The 17540-nt window shown below is 37.8% G+C and overlaps 2 protein-coding genes across 2 annotated transcripts; one reads left to right on the top strand and one right to left on the bottom strand.

The window, feature by feature from the left end:
* Positions 1–2280: 2280 nt before the first annotated feature.
* LOC113089905 (replication factor C subunit 4-like) lies at positions 2281–6321 on the bottom strand. Its single transcript, XM_026256129.1, has 11 exons — positions 6168–6321; positions 5893–6016; positions 5647–5725; positions 4535–4614; positions 4302–4421; positions 4063–4206; positions 3873–3993; positions 2992–3117; positions 2842–2922; positions 2656–2769; positions 2281–2508 (listed from the first exon to the last, which is right to left on the bottom strand). Exons 2-11 carry the CDS (start codon positions 6006–6008, stop codon positions 2413–2415), a joined length of 1077 nt encoding a protein of 358 aa, XP_026111914.1. The 5' UTR covers positions 6009–6016; positions 6168–6321; the 3' UTR covers positions 2281–2412.
* Positions 6322–7336: 1015 nt separating this feature from the next.
* LOC113089904 (son of sevenless homolog 1-like) lies at positions 7337–17469 on the top strand (the record flags this gene model as incomplete). The annotated part of the gene is made up of 6 exons (XM_026256128.1): positions 7337–8200; positions 14642–14767; positions 14879–15010; positions 15898–16062; positions 16699–16908; positions 17294–17469. Coding segments are annotated over exons 1-6 (896 nt in total), but the record flags the coding sequence as incomplete, so codon positions are not given.
* Between the last annotated feature and the right edge of the window lie 71 nt (positions 17470–17540).

The raw sequence follows: 17540 nt of genomic DNA, 5'->3' as shown, positions 1-17540 counted from the left end.
GAACTTCACTTGCGTTAGCATTCCCATTGACTCCCATTCATTTTGGCGTCACTTTGACAGCGAATAACTTTACATCTGAGGCGTTTAAAGACTCTGTTTGTCCATTATTTATTTCTAAAGATACACGACAATGTATAAAGGGCTCCATGACCTTCTATGTTACATTATGGCCCCGTATAAACAGTTTTTGTAAAAAATAGGCTAACGATTGCGTCATGACCACTCGACTCTCTGTCGCATTACCGTACAGACAGGAGGAGAAGCTCGCAGGCAATTAACTTAATATGGCGTACTGGCGTTACATTTTAAAATACTATACAAAATAATTAATCAGAATACTTACTCCTGCTCACTCACGCCAAAGAACTCCCCGCTCAAGCTCGCTGTCTCTGCAAGATTAACGATGGCAGTTTGCACGCACAGCCAATTAGAAGATTTACATCTGGCAGACAGGTTGCTGACGTCGTCAAGCTTCGTTTGAGTCTGCGCGTCAGAAACGGAAGTGCTAAAAAACGCTAAAACTGGGCTTCATTTGTCTCAATTGAGTTCCAATGGGGTCGCTGTGTCCATTTCTTTTACTGTCTATGGTCCTGTCCGACTATGCGTTATGATGGGTTGTTCGCAATTCATGAGCGTTAGTGATGATGGATCGACTCGTTCGCGAATGAGCTTTTGATGAGTCGTTCGCGATTCGCGAATGAGCCGACTCTAAGAGCCGGCTCTTTTAGTTGAACTTCGGGAGCTGGCTCGCATATCTGAAGAGCCGACTCTATTTTTTCAAATTTAGCCTATAGAAATTAAATAATTATGTAATAAAAATTGAAATATTATAGTCAAAGTCATTTAAAGAGCCGTTTGTGAGCCAAAGAGCCGGCTCTTTTCAGTGAGCTGAGTCAAAAGAGCCGAATTCCCATCACTACTATGCGTGCTTTCGAACACCCGCCCAACTCTACCTCTGATTGGCTTACAATGAAATTTTACTCTACCTCAGCCAATCGTCAGCATTTATGGGCTTGTCTCGTGCTCTGCCCACTAACCAAGGAAGAACAGTAAAAAAAAAATATTTGCCTCTCGCTCAGAGATCTAGCTGGTCTGATGAAAAAAAAGAACAGCTTCATCATCTGTTATAGTAACGCGCCGCATTTTTTTGGCAGTAACGGTAACGGCGTTATTAAGATGAGAAGAGTAATCAATTAGATTACTCGTTACTGGAAAAAGTAATGCCGTTAGTAACGCCGTTATTTATAACGCCGTTATTCCCATCACTGCAAAACAACTTTTACCAGTTACATAAATAATAATAAGAATAAATAATAATAAGAATTCAAAGAGTTTAAATGAAAGCGTAGAAAACTAGGATTTTGTCTGTACAAAGGAAATATTTTTATATAATAATTATATATCAAATATAATTATAATTATTTACAATTTAAATAAGCGATCATAATTATTTAGATTTTGATTTATAAATAATGTTTACATTATAAATAATTATAAGTAAATAAAAATATTAATGATGTCAAAAAATTGCATACAAAATAAAAGTTTTTGCTTACATAATCTGTGTGTTCTGTGTATATTTATTATGTATAATTATAAATACATACACACACATGCCTATATATATTTCAGGAACATATGTTTATATATTAAATAACTAAACATATATAATTTATTTTGCAAATATATATATAGTCACGTAAATACAAATATTTTATAAATATATTGTGTGAATATTTATATATACATAAATATACACAGAACATACATATATTATGCAAACAAACTATTTTGCATGCAATAAATCGTTAGTACTAATTACGATATTTTGAAAATATTAAAGGGTTCTGTCATTATTTGGGGGGTGTTTACATAAGATTTCAACAACAACAAAAACATTTTTTGCAGTTTTTGGTAACTTTAGTTATCTCCATTTAAAATACAGAACTATTATCATGTGTGATGTTTGTTGCGTCATCGCCCCCTACTGGCCGGGCATTAATAATACAAGTCAATTTTGTGATCTGTGACCAGGGATCATTTCCAAAACATAATTTGTACACAAAACTTCAGTCTTTATGTAACTGTACCCATGCTTACTCTGAAGTGGTTTCTTTTTTTCAGCTGAACACAAAAGAAGATATTTTGAAGAATGTGGGTAACCAAACAGCTGCTTGTAGCCATTGAGATAGTATAGAAGTCAATGGGGACAAGCAAACAGAATTCAAATTTTTAAATGAATTAACCCTTTAAGTGATTAAAAACACCGCACAACACATATTAGAAAGAACGGTTTTTAATTACAAACTTTACATGTTCAAAAGTTGAAAACAACAGTCTACGCAGGCGTGTGTGGAATCAGCGCCAGAGCTGATTGGTCGCTCAGGTGTGACGGAGCAGCTGATTGGTTGCTCAGGAGCTGTGTGTGGCCTGCTGCATGATGACGGAGCAGAGACTGAGTAACTGCAGATACTCGTCTGCGCCGTCTGACAGACACTTATCCACCTCCTGAAACACACAAACACTAGAGATTTAACATCAGAATCTCACCGTGTGATGTTAATAAACACCGGATCAGCAGCTGATCGTCTGAAGAAACAGACTTGATCAACAGATCCAGCAGATTGTGCTTTCACTTTGACAAAACAAACTTACAGCCATCTTCTCAGTGATGACAGACTTCTGCTTGTCGCTCAGCTTCTCTTCGATGATGACGTCGTGTAACTGGTTGAGGATGTTGTTGGCGGCGTATCCCTGATCGATCATGTCCTGCACAGATCAAGAGAAGGGTTCTAGATCAGAGCTGCAGAGCTGCAGGGAAACCCCTCAGAGATGACTGACCTTCACAGCGAGCTCCAGCTTCTCAAACGTGCCTCTGTAGCAGATCTGGAGGAGCGCCTCGATCACTTTGGGAGGAACCACCTGGAACAGAGTGGGAGTGTTAGGATGTGTTACTGAGACGCTCCATCTGCATCAGGACGGTTCCCTCACCCCAGCGATCTCCACGATGATCTGCTCCGTGATCTCTTGATCAGTGTTGAGTCTGGAGGCGCTCTGGAGGTAAGTTATGGCCTTCCTGAGATCTCCCTCCGACACCTTCACCAGCGCCTCGATGCCCTGCCGCACACAGACAAATATCTGTTAAATTCACAATATCACAACAAAAATACAGGAATAAAAACAAAACTTTAAACAAATGTTTTAAATAAACAAAATAATGAATTCATTTAAATAATGATTAAATAAAAAAAGAAAAAAAAACTTTTAAATGAATGCAGATAATTGGGATAAACAAAAATAAAGAAATTAAATAAAATTAAAAAAAAAGAAAACCAATTTATCAATTAAAAAGAATAAAGATGTAAGTAAAATAATTTAAACAAACATTTTGGTGAAAAGTAATTGGGATTTTTTCATTACCAACCAAAATAAAAATAATTAAACAAATATTACATCAAATAAAAACATTTAAATTGCAAAATATACAATAGATGAATCAAATAAATTAAACAATTAAAAAATGCTAATAAAAGTTACAAAAAGGAAGAAAAATCTAACAAATTTAAGAAAATAAAAATATAAGAGATTAAATAATAAATGAAAATGTTATTTTAAAAACACAAAAAAGAAAAAAAATACAAATTTAAACAAATTTAAATTACATATGTAAAAGATGAAATAAAAATGTAATAAAACTTGTTCATTTAATAGATACTGTGCTAAAGCATAATGTCCCAAAACCCAACTTTAAACATCTTTTATGTTATAATAAGAAGTTTAAATCTATTTTAAAAACTACACTTTTCTAACAAACACACAGAACACAATGAATAGAATAACTAGAGGAAGGTGTGTATTAACCCCTCCATCACCTCTGCGGTGTACTTCAGGTTCTCCTTCCCACAGATCTGCAGCAGTCGCTCCTGCTGGATGTCATTGGCCAGCGGTTTGAAGCGGAACTTGGAGCATCTGGAGGTCAGCGGCTCAATGATCCTGTGGAGACAGCAGGAGTTAGTCTGTGCACAGCAGAGGCTCATGGGATTGCTGGTGGCTCACACGGACCGGCTGACGTAGTTGCAGATGAGGCAGAAGCGTGTGGTGCGAGACTCTTTCTCCATGGTGCGTCTGAGAGCCGCCTGAGCTGCACCGGTCATCGAGTCCGCCTCGTCCAGGATGATGATCTTAAACGGAGGACAGGGCTTCCCGCTGCGGGTCAGAGAGCAAACACAGTCGGAATAGACCTTTATCACGGTGTATATTAGAGCTGACGCTCGTGTTGATTGGCTGGAGGCTCATCTCACTCTGGACGTGCTCCGGCTGCGGTCAGCTGTGCGAAGCGCTTCACCTTCTCTCGGATCACCTGTATCCCTCGCTCATCAGACGCATTCAGCTCCAGCACCCTCTGACGGTACAGCTCGGGCCTGAGCGCGCACACACACACACACACACACACATGCGTCTCTGTGTCAGCGTCAGGAGGCCTGTCAAGTTGTCAAGTTGTTATTGTGACAGGTGTAAGAGTCAGGACACGTACCCATAAAGCTCTCTGGCGGCCGCTAGGATGGTGGACGTCTTTCCGGTTCCAGGAGGGCCATAAAACAGCAGGTTGGGCAGCTGCAAACACATTTAACATCACTTTTAAAAGATTCATAATCTGGATTTCATGTAATGTGGTTCAGATCACAGCAGGATAATAAGAGAAGAAACTGGAGTCAGTGTTCAGATCAGACCAAAACAAGGAAGTGTCTAGAGTTGATCATTTATAAACGAGCTGAACGTGCAGCTCTACTGAAGAAAACATGAGGTCAAGTGTTGGTTTCATCCAACAGTGTCACTGATGTCAACTATATTCATATTTAGAATTACTTTTTAATTTGACATGTTACCTTTCCTCCTAAATTTTACTCATTTCTGTGTTTGCTTTTTTGTGAGCATTTAATTCAGTTTTAGTACTTCAGCTTGAATTCAAATGTAATTTTTTTATGCTTTGGCAATTAAATAAAAAAAGACAAATGTAGGTTTTATTAATAATACTTCAACTTAAAACCGAAACTTTGAAACCGTCTTGGCACATAATTGAAATGTAAATCTTTTAATACTTCAGCACTTTTTATTCTGACATTTTTTTTTTTTCCAAATCAAGAGTTTTAGATATTTTGTTTATGTTTTTAATATCCGTTTGGGTTTTAATAATTTCTAGAAATTAATGTTGGCAACTGATTGGAATAAAACAGTTACATGAGATAGAGAGAGAGAGAGAGTGTTTTAGTACTTTAATTAAAATGAGAAGTTTTTCCTTGGCAACTAATTAAAATAGAAAAAGTTTAAGGGTTTTATATTTTGCTTTAGTAATTTCAGTACTTCAAGTTCAACTTAATGAACATTTTGACATTTGACTTGACAACTAATCAAAATAAAAATAACAAAAATTGTATACTGTGTTTTAGTACTTAGACTACAATTTAGAAATGTTGCTTTGGCAACTAATATAATACAGAAACATACATTTTATTGAGGTTAATGGTTATTTTGTTTCAACTGTTGTTAAGGAGTGTGCATGTTTTTTTGTGATATGTATTCAGTGTATGACGAGAGGAAGCTGCTGATTGGTTGTGAGATGTCATGTGATCACCGAGCGTCACGCACATCAGCGCCCTCTAGAGACTTCTTCAGTACTGCAACCACCTCCTCCTGGAAGGCTACTTCATCCACACACTTCGGCCTGCTGCACACACACACACACCAGAAATATAGTTTTCTCGGGTTTCTTTGATGAATAGAAGCTTCAGAAGTGTCTGATTTATATATATTATATAAATGTCTTAATCGTCACGTTGGATCAGTGTAAAGCTCAGTAGAAGTGTAGTGTGTGTAAAGATGATTAAGGCTCACTATTTCTCCACCCAGGGCGCGCTCTTCTTCTTCTCTGCAGCTGATGAAGATGATGAAGAGGACGGTTTCTGAGCTTTTACACTCTGTGACGAAGATCCTTTCAGAAACGCCTGCATGTCTCCTCCTGTCAACAGCACATTCTTATTTATTAGCCGTTTTGATATTCATTGATGATTTTTATCTGGACTTCATCATCGTCATTAGAGTCAGAATTCATCTTGAAGCCGCAGTCTCCGTCCACAAACACAAAACTATCTGTTATTAGACGTGCTCACCTGATGCTGACGCGAGGAGAAATAAGAATAAATCACTTTATGATCAAATATTCGCGAATCAAACTCGCTCCTGAAGTTGTTGACAGACCGCGAGCCGCGTAGGATTCCCGCCAGTCGCGCACATGATGACGTCGGCACGTTTTACGTCACAAGCGCGCGCCTCAGACGTGAGTGACAGCGGCTCGTGATCACGTGATCAGCGGTTTCGATCTTACTGTCTATGGTTTCGATCAAATGACGCTGGTTTGTAATCATAATAACATTAATATTGTTCGTAATGATGCCCCACAGACAGGAATATTTACTTCGAAGCCATATGATCGTTCCGTGTTCATAAAATGCATTAGACTAACCGAACTCAACCTAAAAAGTTGATTTCATTTTTTGAGGATTTTTACTAAAGATGTTATTACAAAAGAATAGTGAGCACTTATTTCTGCTAATGAAGAAACCTTGAAGTGACCTAGAACAAGGGTTTTGAAAAAAACTGGATGTTTGTAGAAAATTAATAATACAACAAATTATTAAATTATCCTAACTGTAAAATAAGTGAATAGATTGAAATAAAAAATAAATAAAATAAAAATAAGATAAAAATGAAAGAATAGATAAAGATAAAGATAATAGAAAGCAAATTAAAGATATAAAGTGTAATAACACACTAGCTGACTAAATGTATTCAAATTAATTCAATAAATACAATTTTTATATTGATTAATTATTAAATAAATATTTTAAATAAATTATACTATAGTAAGAAAATTTATAATAAAAGATTAAAATAAATACTTTGAAATAAATGATAATGCCAATTTGTGTTCAAATAAATCAATTGTAATGATGAAATAATGCAAATATTAAATTAAAACCTTTAAAAAAATAAAAGTAAATTATATTAGAAAATAAATTTGTAATAAAAATAAGATGAATAAGATAAATGAATAGATTAAAATAAATAAAAACTTATTAAAACTCATTTAAAAGTTAGGTTATAATAATAATACAACAGTACAGTACTAGAAATACTCCACTATACTATATTAGATTAATGCGTTGCAGTGATGGGAGTGATCTGTGATCGGCGTCCCTGCGCTCCGTTAGTTCTGTCTGACGTCATTACGTCATCACCCTCGGAACAGCTCCACGGCAGAGATAAAGCGAATTAAAATCTAAAAATCAGTGTCGTATCTTAAATTAAAATCACGGAGTGTATCCAAACTATTGTCATTTTTCAAAAACACTGTTCAAAGGGGTCAAGCTCTTGTTTTTTTTTGCTAATGTATATTTCGTATCTCACATTAGTATCCTCGCTAAATGTGATATATATTGTTTTACGCTGGATTTTCCTGCTGAAGGAGTGATCGGCGATCAGTTAGTTCGCCTGCGCCGCCCGTGCGTCATTGCGTCATCACACGCACAGTGTTTTTGCTTCGTCTCTTTCAAACCGCGGAGAGTCTCTTCGTTTACACCCTCGGTGTTTCCTCTCGGTGTGGACTCTCGCGGTTCATCCGGTGCTCGCGCGCTCGTGGCGGATCTCGAGGAGCGGCGCGAGGCTCGGTGACGCGGGACGCGGCGAAAGCGGAGGGTTTTCTGAGGCGAATTATTGCGCATGTTCATGAACCGCCCGAATGAACGCGGATCAATAATACACCGAGATCTGATCAAAACACGGCGGAACCCGACTAAAGGATCCGTTCTGTGATTGGAGTCCCACCGAGACGAGCCTGATCGAGCTGATCGATACCTGATCGATATCTGAGGAGATGTGCGCGCACTGATCGCCTCAGGATCGATATCTGATCGATAACACACGCTGGAGCACCTCAGGAGGATGCGATGGTCACATTAGACAGGTGTGCTCTTCCTCCTCCTCCTCAGGTGTGTCGGATCAGCTGGATGTGACACACACACACACACACACACACACACACACACACACACACATCATGCAGGCTCCGCCCCTCCAGTATGATTTCTACAGTGAGGAGAACGCGCCCAAATGGAGAGGACTGCTGGTGCCATCACTCAACAAGGTGAGACAGCTGTCAATCAATCAGCACACGTCACATCCGCTATATTGGGACTCGAACCCACGACCTTGGTGTTGCGAGTAAACATGACAGATTGGTTTATTTGATCAGGCCTACATCAGAAGATTGCAGCACAAACCAGTCATAAGGGTCAGCTTTATGAAATTGAGAGTTTTAAATGATCTCTCCAGTGATGTGTGGTTTGTTCAGAGGACAATATCTGTCTGAGATACAACTATTTGAAAATCTGGAATCTGAGGGAGCAAAAAAATCTAGATATTGAGAAAATCATCTTTAAAGTTGTTCAAATTAAGTTCTTAGCCATGCATATTACTAATCAAAAATGAAGTTTTGATATATTTACGGTAGGAAGTTTACTAAATATCTTCATGGAACATGATCTTTACTTAATATCCTAATGATTTTTGGCATAAAAGAGAAATGCATAATTTTGACCCATGCAATGTATTGTTACTAATATTAATAATCAGGAACACATGCACATCTTTGTTGTTCTTTCTCATCTTTTATGTTCACTTAAGACATATTTCCACAAACTATGGCCTTAAAAAGTCTTGCGAGGGGAAAGTCTTGAGGAACTGAACGAAACGAACGAACGTCTGTGATCGAGGAATGAATCCGATATCAGTTTGAATCAAGCTGAGTTTAATGCTGCAGATATCGGTGCATTTATAACACTATAGAGCAGCTGGGATCTGTTCTAGTAAGTTGTAGGTAGAAGTGATTCGTGTGTTATATTGAGACTTCTGAGGAAACCTGTGAGGTGTTCTGACAAGCCTGTAGATGACAGAATATATGCAAAGTGACAGATGATGAATGTTGGAAGGGCTGGAGCTGTCTGACTGGTGTATTCGAGCTCCGCTGTGGACGAGGTCTGGCTCTGATGGACAGCTGCTGATCTGCTGTGTGTCGATCCAAGATGGCGGCGCTCTGGATGCAGTTTCAGCTCACACTCACTGTTCTTGGCAGCTTCTTCACGTTTCTTGCTTCCTTCTGTGACACTGAATCCTTAGCAACAGCAAAACTCAGAACTCTCTGCTCACGGGCTGCGTGTTAGCCCTCATGCAGAATCCATTCAGACGCTTTTAACTCAAACACATAGAGTCTATAATCCAGAATAACACTTCCTCCAGTGAAAGAGTGTTCTGGTCTGAATCAGGAGAGAAATCTGCACAGATCAAGCAGCGTTTAAACAGATCTAAACTAATCTGTGAGAGACGACAGCAGATGCACTTGTTCACTGGAGGAAGTGTTATTCTGGATTATAGACTCTATGTGTTTGAGTTAAAATCATCTTAATGCTGGATGTGTTTCAGGTTTTGTCTTCTCCAGATGTTCACTGATGGACTGGAGTGCTGTGGATTATTGGGATGTTTTTATCAGACTCTCATTCTGACGGCACCCATTCACTGCAGAGCATGATGCAGTGCTATGATCTCTGATGATCTGAGGATAGATTGATATTAAGTGTGCTGTTGCTTTAATGCGTGGGTCACATGATCTTTGGTCAGTCAGCTGATGTCTGATTAACTCAAGTGTGTTGTGTCTGTTCTGGTGTTCGGTGACGGTCGGTGGACGCTGCTCATCTTCAGTTCTTGTGTTTAGCTGCAAATTAAAGAAACGTTTTCCAAAGCACTTATTGACTTCTCACTTCATACACAAAAAACTGACCATTATATTTTGTTAATCCCATTAAAAATAACATGTATGATGCAGATTTATTGTTGAGTTTGAGTAACTGATTATTTTAGAAGATAGTTATAGAAGTAGCAGCCCAATGGAGAGTAATAATAATAATAATGCATGGCTCCACACAGCTGTGAAGCTCTGTTACTGACACACACTGCAGATTGATCGTGTGCCAGCAGGAGGCGCTGCTTGACAGAGATAAAGCTGTTTCCACAGCAACGACTGGAAACAAATAATCACAGCTCTTCAAAGATACTTTCATATAAAACACCAGCGCTACATTTAGATTCAGAGACATCCAGTGCTCAGTTGATTCAGTCAGGTTTGTGTCATGTCTGATAAACACTGGACACTGCTGTGAGTCTGAGCTAGTGCTAACAAACACGAGCTAGTGCTAACAAACACGAGCTAGTGCTAACAAACACGAGCTAGTGCTAACAAACACACATGAGCTAGTGCTAACAAACACGAGCTAGTGCTAACAAACATACACGAGTTAGTGCTAACAAACACGAGCTAGTGCTAACAAACACACATGAGCTAGTGCTAACAAACACACATGAGCTAGTGCTAACAAACACGAGCTAGTGCTAACAAACACGAGCTAGTGCTAACAAACACGAGCTAGTGCTAACAAACACGAGCTAGTCAAGAGAGAATCCTTCTGAAACTAGAGCGAGTAAACGGTGATGGTGGGAGAAATGCTGAGGATTAATACTGGCCATCAGAAATGCAGATGGACCCGTATGTGTTAATCTGAAAGTTATGATTGGTTTAATTTTTAAAGTTATTTATTTTAATTGTACATTTTTTTATTAAAATATGTTTTAGGATGAGCTTTTTAGTTTGATGCCTCATATTAATTGATTAAATTAACTTTTAAGAAGTATATTATTTTTAATTTGTTTTTACTTTTATTTGTGTGCTTTAATTCATTAAATATTTATGTAGATTGTTTTATTCATTTTAGTTTTACTTTGGTATGATGTTAATAGTAGTTAATGCTTTATTTAGATTTTTAAAAAATATTTAAAATTGACATATATGATTAAATTATCTTAATTAAATTAAATTATGAATTTATTTTAATTTTTAATATTTGTGATTACTAGATTTGAAAATATTTACTTGTTTTAATTTTTTTTTTAATTTTTTGCAATTGACATCTGTATGATTTAATTATTAGTAAGTGGTTCTTTTTGCAGTTATTTACTCATTTTAATTTGACATGATTTATTTTACTTTTAATAAGTGTTTTATTTAGATTTTTTTTATCTTGCAATAATTTCTTAAGATTTTTGGAGTTAGTTTAGTTTCGATTGGTTTTATATTTGACTTGATTTAATTAGTTTTTCCTGCTCTAGATGATCTGAGATCTGAGGTTCTGTTTGCTGATGGGTAGTGTTTTCTGCCTCCGTGACCTGTGTGTGTGTGTGTGTGTGTGTGTAAGTCCAGTCACCTTTATTTATATAGCGCTTTAAACAAAATACATTGCGTCAAAGCAACTGAACAACATTCATTAGGAAAACAGTGTGTCAATAATGCAGAATGACAGTTAAAGGCAGTTCATCATTGAATTCAGTGATGTCATCTCTGTTCAGTTTTAATAGTGTTTGTGCATTTATTTGCAATCAAGTCAACGATATCGCTGTAGATGAAGTGACCCCAACTAAGCAAGCCAGAGGCGACAGCGGCAAGGAACCGAAACTCCATCGGTGACACAATAGAGAAAAAAACCTTGGGAGAAACCAGGCTCAGTTGGGGTCAGTTCTCCTCTGACCAGACGAAACCAGTAGTTCAATTCCAGACTGCAGCAAAGTCAGATTGTGCAGAAGAATCATCTGTTTCCTGTGGTCTTGTCCTGGTGCTCCTCTGAGACAAGGTCTTTACAGGGGATCTGTATCTGGGCTCTAGTTGTCCTGGTCTCCGCTGTCTTTCAGGGCAGTAGAGGTCCTTTCTAGGTGCTGATCCACCATCTGGTCTGGATACGTACTGGATCCGGGTGACTGCAGTGACCCTCTGATCTGGACACAGACTGGATCTGGTGGCCACGGTGACCTCGGAACAAGAGAGAAACAGACAAATATTAGCGTAGATTCCATTCTTCTTATGATGTAGCAAGTACATAGGGTGTTATGTGAAGTGTTTCCGGTTCCGGTTTACCTAATTAATGCAGCCTAAAAATCCTTTAACGGATTTGGATATTAAAAGCATATTAGTATGTTATGTGTAAGCCAGGTTCAAGAGATGGGTCTTTAATCTAGATTTAAACTGCAAGAGTGTGTCGGCCTCCCGAACAATGTTAGGTAGGTTATTCCAGAGTTTAGGCGCCAAATAGGAAAAGGATCTGCCGCCCGCAGTTGATTTTGATATTCTAGGTATTATCAAATTGCCTGAGTTTTGAGAACGTAGCGGACGTAGAGGAGTATAATTTAAAAGGAGCTCATTCAAATACTGAGGTGCTAAACCATTCAGGGCTTTATAAGTAATAAGCAATATTTTAAAATCTATACGATGTTTGATAGGGAGCCAGTGCAGTGTGGACAGGACCGGGCTAATATGGTCATACTTCCTGGTTCTAGTAAGAACTCTTGCTGCTGCATTTTGGACTAGCTGTAGTTTGTTTACCAAGCGTGCAGAACAACCACCCAATAAAGCATTACAATAATCTAACCTTGAAGTCATAAATGCATGGATTAACATTTCTGCATTTGACATTGAGAGCATAGGCCGTAATTTAGATATATTTTTGAGATGGAAAAATGCAGTTTTACAAATGCTAGAAACGTGGCTTTCTAAGGAAAGATTGCGATCAAGTAGCACATCTAGGTTCCTAACTGATGACGAAGAATTGACAGAGCAACCATCAAGTCTTAGACAGTGTTCTAGGTTATTACAAGCAGAGTTTTTAGTTCCTATGATTAACACCTGTGTGTGTTTGTGTGTGTGTCTGTGTGTGTCTGTGTGTGTGTGAGAGAGTGTGTGTGTCTGTGTGTGTGAGAGAGTGTGTGTGTGTGTGTGTGTGTGTCTGTGTGTGTGTGTGTGTGTGTGTGTGAGAGTGTGTGTGTGTCTGTGTCTGTGTGTGTGTGTGAGAGAGTGTGTGTGTGTGTGTGTGTGTGTGTTTGTGATAGAGAGAGTGTGTGTGTGTGTGTGTGTGTGTGTGAGAGAGAGTGTGTGTGTGTGTGTGTGTGTGTGTGTGTGTGTGTGAGAGAGAGTGTGTGTGTGTGTGTGTGTGTGTGTGTGTTTGTGATAGAGAGTGTGTGTGTGTGTGTGTGTGTTTGTGATAGAGAGAGAGAGTGTGTGTGTGTGTGTGTGTGTGTGTGTGTGAGAGAGAGAGAGTGTGTGTGTGTGTGTGAGAGAGAGAGTGTGTGTATGTGTGTGTGTTTGTGTGTGTGTTTGTGATAGAGAGAGTGTGTGTGTGTGTGTGTGTGTCTGTGTGTGTGAGAGAGTGTGTGTGTGTGTGTGTGTCTGTGTCTGTGTGTGTGTGAGAGAGTGTGTGTATGTGTGTGTGTTTGTGTGTGTGTCTGTGTGTGTGTTTGTGATAGAGAGAGTGTGTGTATTTGTGTGTGTGTCTGTGTGTGTGTTTGTGATAGAGAGAGTGTGTGTGTGTGTGTCTGTGTCTGTGTGTGTGAGAGAGTGTGTGTGTGTGTGTCTGTGTCTGTGTGTGTGAGAGAGTGTGTGTGTGTGTGTGTCTGTGTCTGTGTGTGTGTGTGAGAGAGTGTGTGTGTGTGTGTGTGTGTGTGGTCTGCTGCTCCTGCAGTGCTCTCACTGGAGTGATTGACAGCTGTCCGTCACTCTGCTGTGGATCTGATGAACACACACTGAGACTCACAGAGGAACTGAGTGTGTGTTGTGTTTGAGCGATGTCTCAACAGGAAGAAGTTCTCAGGCACGTTTCACTAGAAAACCCACAATCCCTCAGACTGCGATTGTACAAATATCTCATTGTGGGAGCTGAACTCTGTCTCTCTCTCACACACACACACACACACACACACACACACACACACACACACACACACACACACACTCACTCAGGTGGGAGGAAGAATAAAGACACTCGTCTGATTTGAGCGTTCTCACTAGTTTATTTAGTATCTTTGAGATAATATTGTAGTTTTTATATTTTTTCTTCCTGTTTTTATATGTTTTAATGTTTTAGTAATTTAGTTGTGTTTTTCGTCATTTTTAGTTTTATTTGTTATGTCTTTTAGGTTTCTGTTGTAGTTTTTATAAATATTCTCTCTTTTGCATTTTCCATTTTATTTTAATTTTAGTAGTTTTAGTAATATAAAAAAATATTTTTTATAAATATTTTTCATTTTTATTTAAATCTTTTTAAGTTTTAGTAATATTGTTGTGAGTTTGTTGTCATTTTTAAATAGATTTGAGTTTTTGTGTGTTTGTGTCTATAGTTTATATAAATGTGAAATTATTATTATAATTATTTTTTATTATTTTAGTTAAAGTTTTAGTAATTTTGTTGTGTGTTGGTATTTGTGTTGCTTGGATGTTGCCTAATTTATTTATTTATTTACATTTTATATATATATTTTTTTAATAAACTTAAGTGTTTTGTGTTTTTCTTTACAATTGAATTTTCATGGTAAACTTTTGGTCAGTGCTTTATTTTGATTGTGTTTTTAATATTTTAATATAATTGTATTTTTGCATGTGTTTAATTGATTTCTGATCCGGTGTGTGTGTGTGTGTGTTTGTGTGTGTGTGTCTCAGGTGCTGAGTCAGGTGCACCCGAAGCTGACGTCCCAGCAGGAGGCGCTGCAGTACATCGAGGGTCTGATCCTGGTGCTGCTCAACACCCTCTGTCAGGCTCAGCCGCGCACCGTACAGGACGTGGAGGTCAACACACACACACACACACACACACACACACCTTGATCTATATTGATCTGATTTCTGTGATAGATCACTATTGTAAACTATCTGTGATGGTGATGTGGTGTTCCTCAGGAGCGTGTTCAGAGGAGTTTCCCGCACCCCATCGAGAAATGGGCCATCGCCGACGCTCAGAACGCCCTCGACAAGAGGAAGAGGAGGGGCCCGCTGGCACTTCCTGTCGACAAGATCCACCCGCTGCTCAAGGTGCGTCTCACAGCACAGTCATCTCCTGCACTTCTGCACTCACATCTGCGTTCAGCATTATCTCATTATAATGTCTTTCATTTAACAATAATAATAATCATATTAGAATTCATAATGTTTTACTAAATCATATTATTAGAATTTATAATGCACTTTTATTTGTAATGAATAATAAAGCAATAATTTAATTCATAAATTTTACAATATTATCATTTAAATTGTATTTATGCAAATTTTATTATTAATTAGTAATAATTTTATTTACGTATTACTTTATTTGATTTCATGCATGTATTAAATGATCCGTTATTTGTTTAAAATGTTAAAATATCAATAATTTTTTCGTTTCATGATCATTTATCATTTATAATGCATTATTTTATTTTTTCGTTTTTAATAAGGATAGTATGAATTAATTTATTTGATTTAACGATAATATTTTCATTTGAATTAATCATAATAATATTAATATGAAGTATTTATTTGATTTAATAATATTGTAGTTCATGTTATTTTTAATTTCAAATATTATTTTTATTGCTATAGTAACAATAGAACTACTAGTGATAATAATAATAATTGATATTGTTTAGATATTATTAGAAATATTATTAGGAAAATAGCTCAAATTTGTATTATTTTAACTGCTGACCAAAACATATTCAAGACACAGTTATATAATAAATATAATTATTTTTAATATTAATTCCTAAGCATTTTATGTTATATATTTTTTTAGTAATACACTTCAATTGAATGTAAATTTTCGTGGTTTTATTCTGGTGGCATACAGAGCCACATTGTGAAACTGTCAGTGTCCTGCAGTACCGCTGCTGTCCAGTAGAGGGCTTCACTCAGGTCCTTGTGCTCATGTGTGTGTCCTGCAGGAGGTTCTGGGTTATAAGATCGATCATCAGGTGTCGGTGTACATCGTGGCGGTGCTGGAGTACATCTCTGCAGATATCCTGAAGCTGGCCGGAAACTACGTGAGGAACATCCGTCACTATGAGATCTCGCAGCAGGACATCACTGTGGCCATGTGTGCGGACAAGGTGCTGTTTAACAACAACCACTGCTGCTACTGCTGGATATACATACAGAATACAGAAGAACAGCACAATACAACGACGCACTGTAAAATTAAGGATTTAAGAAAAAATATTATAGTAATAGTAATAATAAATCATTAATAATAATGCTACTTTTTAAATTAAAACAATTCAGTTTAATTCAAAATTAATTTAAACTTTCTATTTTAGTTTTATAATAATAATTGTAGTAATATTTTTATTGATAACTGCGTTATTAATAATAATTAATAAAAAAATAAAATAAAACCAAAATAAGAAATATTATTGCAATATTTCACTAAAAAAATCTAATATTAAAAATATTATTATTATTTTACTTTAGAAAGTTGTTTTTATTTTATAAAATAATATAAAAAAATTTTTTTTCTTAATTTTATCCTTATTGTTCAATACAAAATACAAAAAATAAATAATTATTATTTAATTAAAATACTATAAAATGATCATTTAATTTCACAATCTTTTTATTCTGACGGAACATGGCTGGCTGTTAAAGCTGCTCTTCCTGAGTCTGTAGAGATCATGATGATGTGTTGTGACACGCTCAGGCCCCGCCCACCTCTGGCTCAAGCCCCGCCCCTGTCGCTGTGCTTCCAGGTGCTGATGGACATGTTCCACCAGGTGGAGGAGGACATCAGTGTGTTTCCTCTGATGGACGAGGAGCCGTCGGCGGCTGAGGAGCAGATGTACTATGATCTGGTGAAGGCCTTCATGGCGGAGCTGCGTCAGTATCTGCGCGACCTGAACCTCATCATCAAGGTTTTCCGTGAGCCCTTCGCCTCCAACACCATGCTGTTCTCTCCTCACGTGAGTCCCTCCTCCTCCTCCAGACGCTCACTGATGCTCCTGAAGAGAAACCATGCGTTAAGACCCGGGGCGTGAAAACTTTTGAACCAATGGCGATTTATCTTATTTTGCCTAAATATCATATTTTTTTAATTTAGTGAAGGCTACAGAAGATACTTACATGTTTCCCAGAAGACAAAATATGTTAATATACCCTGATCTCCAAATTACTAAAGTTTTCACCCCCCCCCCCCACTCATTGTTGTAAAGGGTTAAAATGCACTGAAATGATGAATTGTGGGACTGGAGGATTTTCCCCCACCCAGAAGCCCCCTGTGTGTGCTTCACCCGCTGTGTATATATTTCTGCACATCTTGAGCCGCTCGTGAGCGCTGTGTTCCTTCAGGACGTGGAGAACATCTTCAGCCGGATCGTGGACATCCACGAGGTGACGGTGAAGCTGCTGGGGTTGATCGAGGACACGGTGGAGATGACGGACGAGGGCAGTCCTCATCCGCTGGTGGGCTACTGCTTCGAGGACCTGGCCGAGGTCAGACTCCGATCTACAGACGATGTGTTACAGTCAGACCTAGCCTGGGAAAATCTGTTCCTTTTATTTGGGATCATATATAACATTAAAAAAAGCTTTGGTT

Source organism: Carassius auratus, unplaced genomic scaffold, assembly GCF_003368295.1.
Source record: "Carassius auratus strain Wakin unplaced genomic scaffold, ASM336829v1 scaf_tig00051429, whole genome shotgun sequence".
Lineage (NCBI taxonomy): Eukaryota > Metazoa > Chordata > Actinopteri > Cypriniformes > Cyprinidae > Carassius > Carassius auratus.
This window is presented reverse-complemented; position numbering and strand designations above follow the sequence as displayed.

Coding starts and splice junctions, on each gene's coding strand:
- LOC113089905 (XM_026256129.1), bottom strand. CDS start 6,008: ATGCAGGCGTTTCTGAAAGGATCTTCGTCACAGAGTGTAAAAGCTCAG. Junction 5,726..5,892: donor GCGCCCTGGGTGGAGAAATA/GTGAGCCTTAAT, acceptor GTGTGTGTGCAG/CAGGCCGAAGTGTGTGGATG. Junction 2,770..2,841: donor AGCTGGAGCTCGCTGTGAAG/GTCAGTCATCTC, acceptor TGATCTGTGCAG/GACATGATCGATCAGGGATA.